The sequence below is a fragment of the Hipposideros armiger genome, unplaced genomic scaffold (genome assembly GCF_001890085.2).
Source record: "Hipposideros armiger isolate ML-2016 unplaced genomic scaffold, ASM189008v1 scaffold_23, whole genome shotgun sequence".
NCBI classification, from domain to species: Eukaryota; Metazoa; Chordata; class Mammalia; order Chiroptera; family Hipposideridae; genus Hipposideros; species Hipposideros armiger.
In genome coordinates, this window is record NW_017731373.1 from 826,847 (window position 1) to 828,014 (window position 1,168).

Sequence of the window (1,168 nt, forward strand, 5' to 3'; positions counted from 1 at the left end):
TAGGTACACATTTTGGTGTACCTACCATATTTTCCAAAGGATTTATAAACACTAAAGAAAAAAAAAATTAGTTCTTGGAATTTCTGAGGTGTCAAATTAAAGCACTTAAAAGTTTGGGTTGTAGTAGGCTGTCAGCTCTATGAGCACAAGAACCATGTCTGTTTTGTCTACCTCCATATATCCAGGGCTTACCACAGTGCTTGGCTCAGTAAGGGTTTTTCCTTTTGATAGCAGTGGTCTAACTCTTTCAGTGTGTGGTCTAAAAACACATCCTGATAAACCTGGGGGAAAATTGTTAGGTACAGAGAACAGTTGTATAAAATGGGTCATTTACCTTTATAGATGTGTACTGTATTTCCTCTATTAGTTTTTGGTATTTCCGAATTTCTTGTATTATTTTCTCATAATGATGGTTTTCTGCAAGGAAAGATTCAACATCTTGCTCAGCTTTTCTGGTGATCAAAAAATCATACTTGTCATAGAGTCTGAGGTGTTCGGTAGGTGCCACACTCTCTTTCATTACCACTTCCTTAATCTTTTCTTTATGAGCATTGACAATTTCATTCAGAATTACTGGCTTCAAGGTTGCTGGTTTAGAGTTATTTTCCTAAACAAAGGGAAAATATGTTAGTTATTTAAAATACCTTAAATTAAGGTAACTGTGTCATTTATCTTTGTAAAAATGCCAATCTTACCATATTGGCATTTTTGTTTTAAATTCACAAGGTCTTTTTTATTTTCTTTTTCTTTTTCAAAGTTTTATTGGGGAATTGGGGAGGGGAGCATTGTTGGGAAATTGGGGAGGGGAACATTGTGTTTTTCCAAGACTCATCAGCTCCAAGTCAAGTTGTTGTCTTTCAATCTTAGTTGTGGAGGGCTCAGCTCAGCTCCAAGTCCAGTAGCTACTTTCAATCTAGTTGAATAATTATTCTGAATAATAACTAAAAAATTCAAGACAGTGATCCTTTTGCTAGAAGACAGAGGGATAGGATGTGAAGAGGGTGGGGCAATATGGGGTGGGGAAGGCTTAAAGGTATCAGTAATAACCTATTGCTTAAGTTGGATTATAAGTACACAGGTATTAAGTTTATTACTACTTAAAACTGTACACGTTAGTCTCCTGTATTCTTTTGTATGCATGAAATTTTTATAAACTATTTTTAAAATA

The 1,168-nt window shown here is 34.8% G+C and overlaps 1 protein-coding gene across 1 annotated transcript in view; it reads right to left on the reverse strand.

Annotated features, from left to right (window-relative positions):
* The window catches only part of DNAH7 (dynein axonemal heavy chain 7), a 235,048-nt gene that overhangs the window by 202,839 nt on the left and 31,041 nt on the right, over positions 1-1,168 (reverse strand). The window contains 1 exon segment of the mRNA XM_019635602.1: positions 335-607. Within this exon segment, the coding sequence (XP_019491147.1) occupies positions 335-607 (273 nt within the window).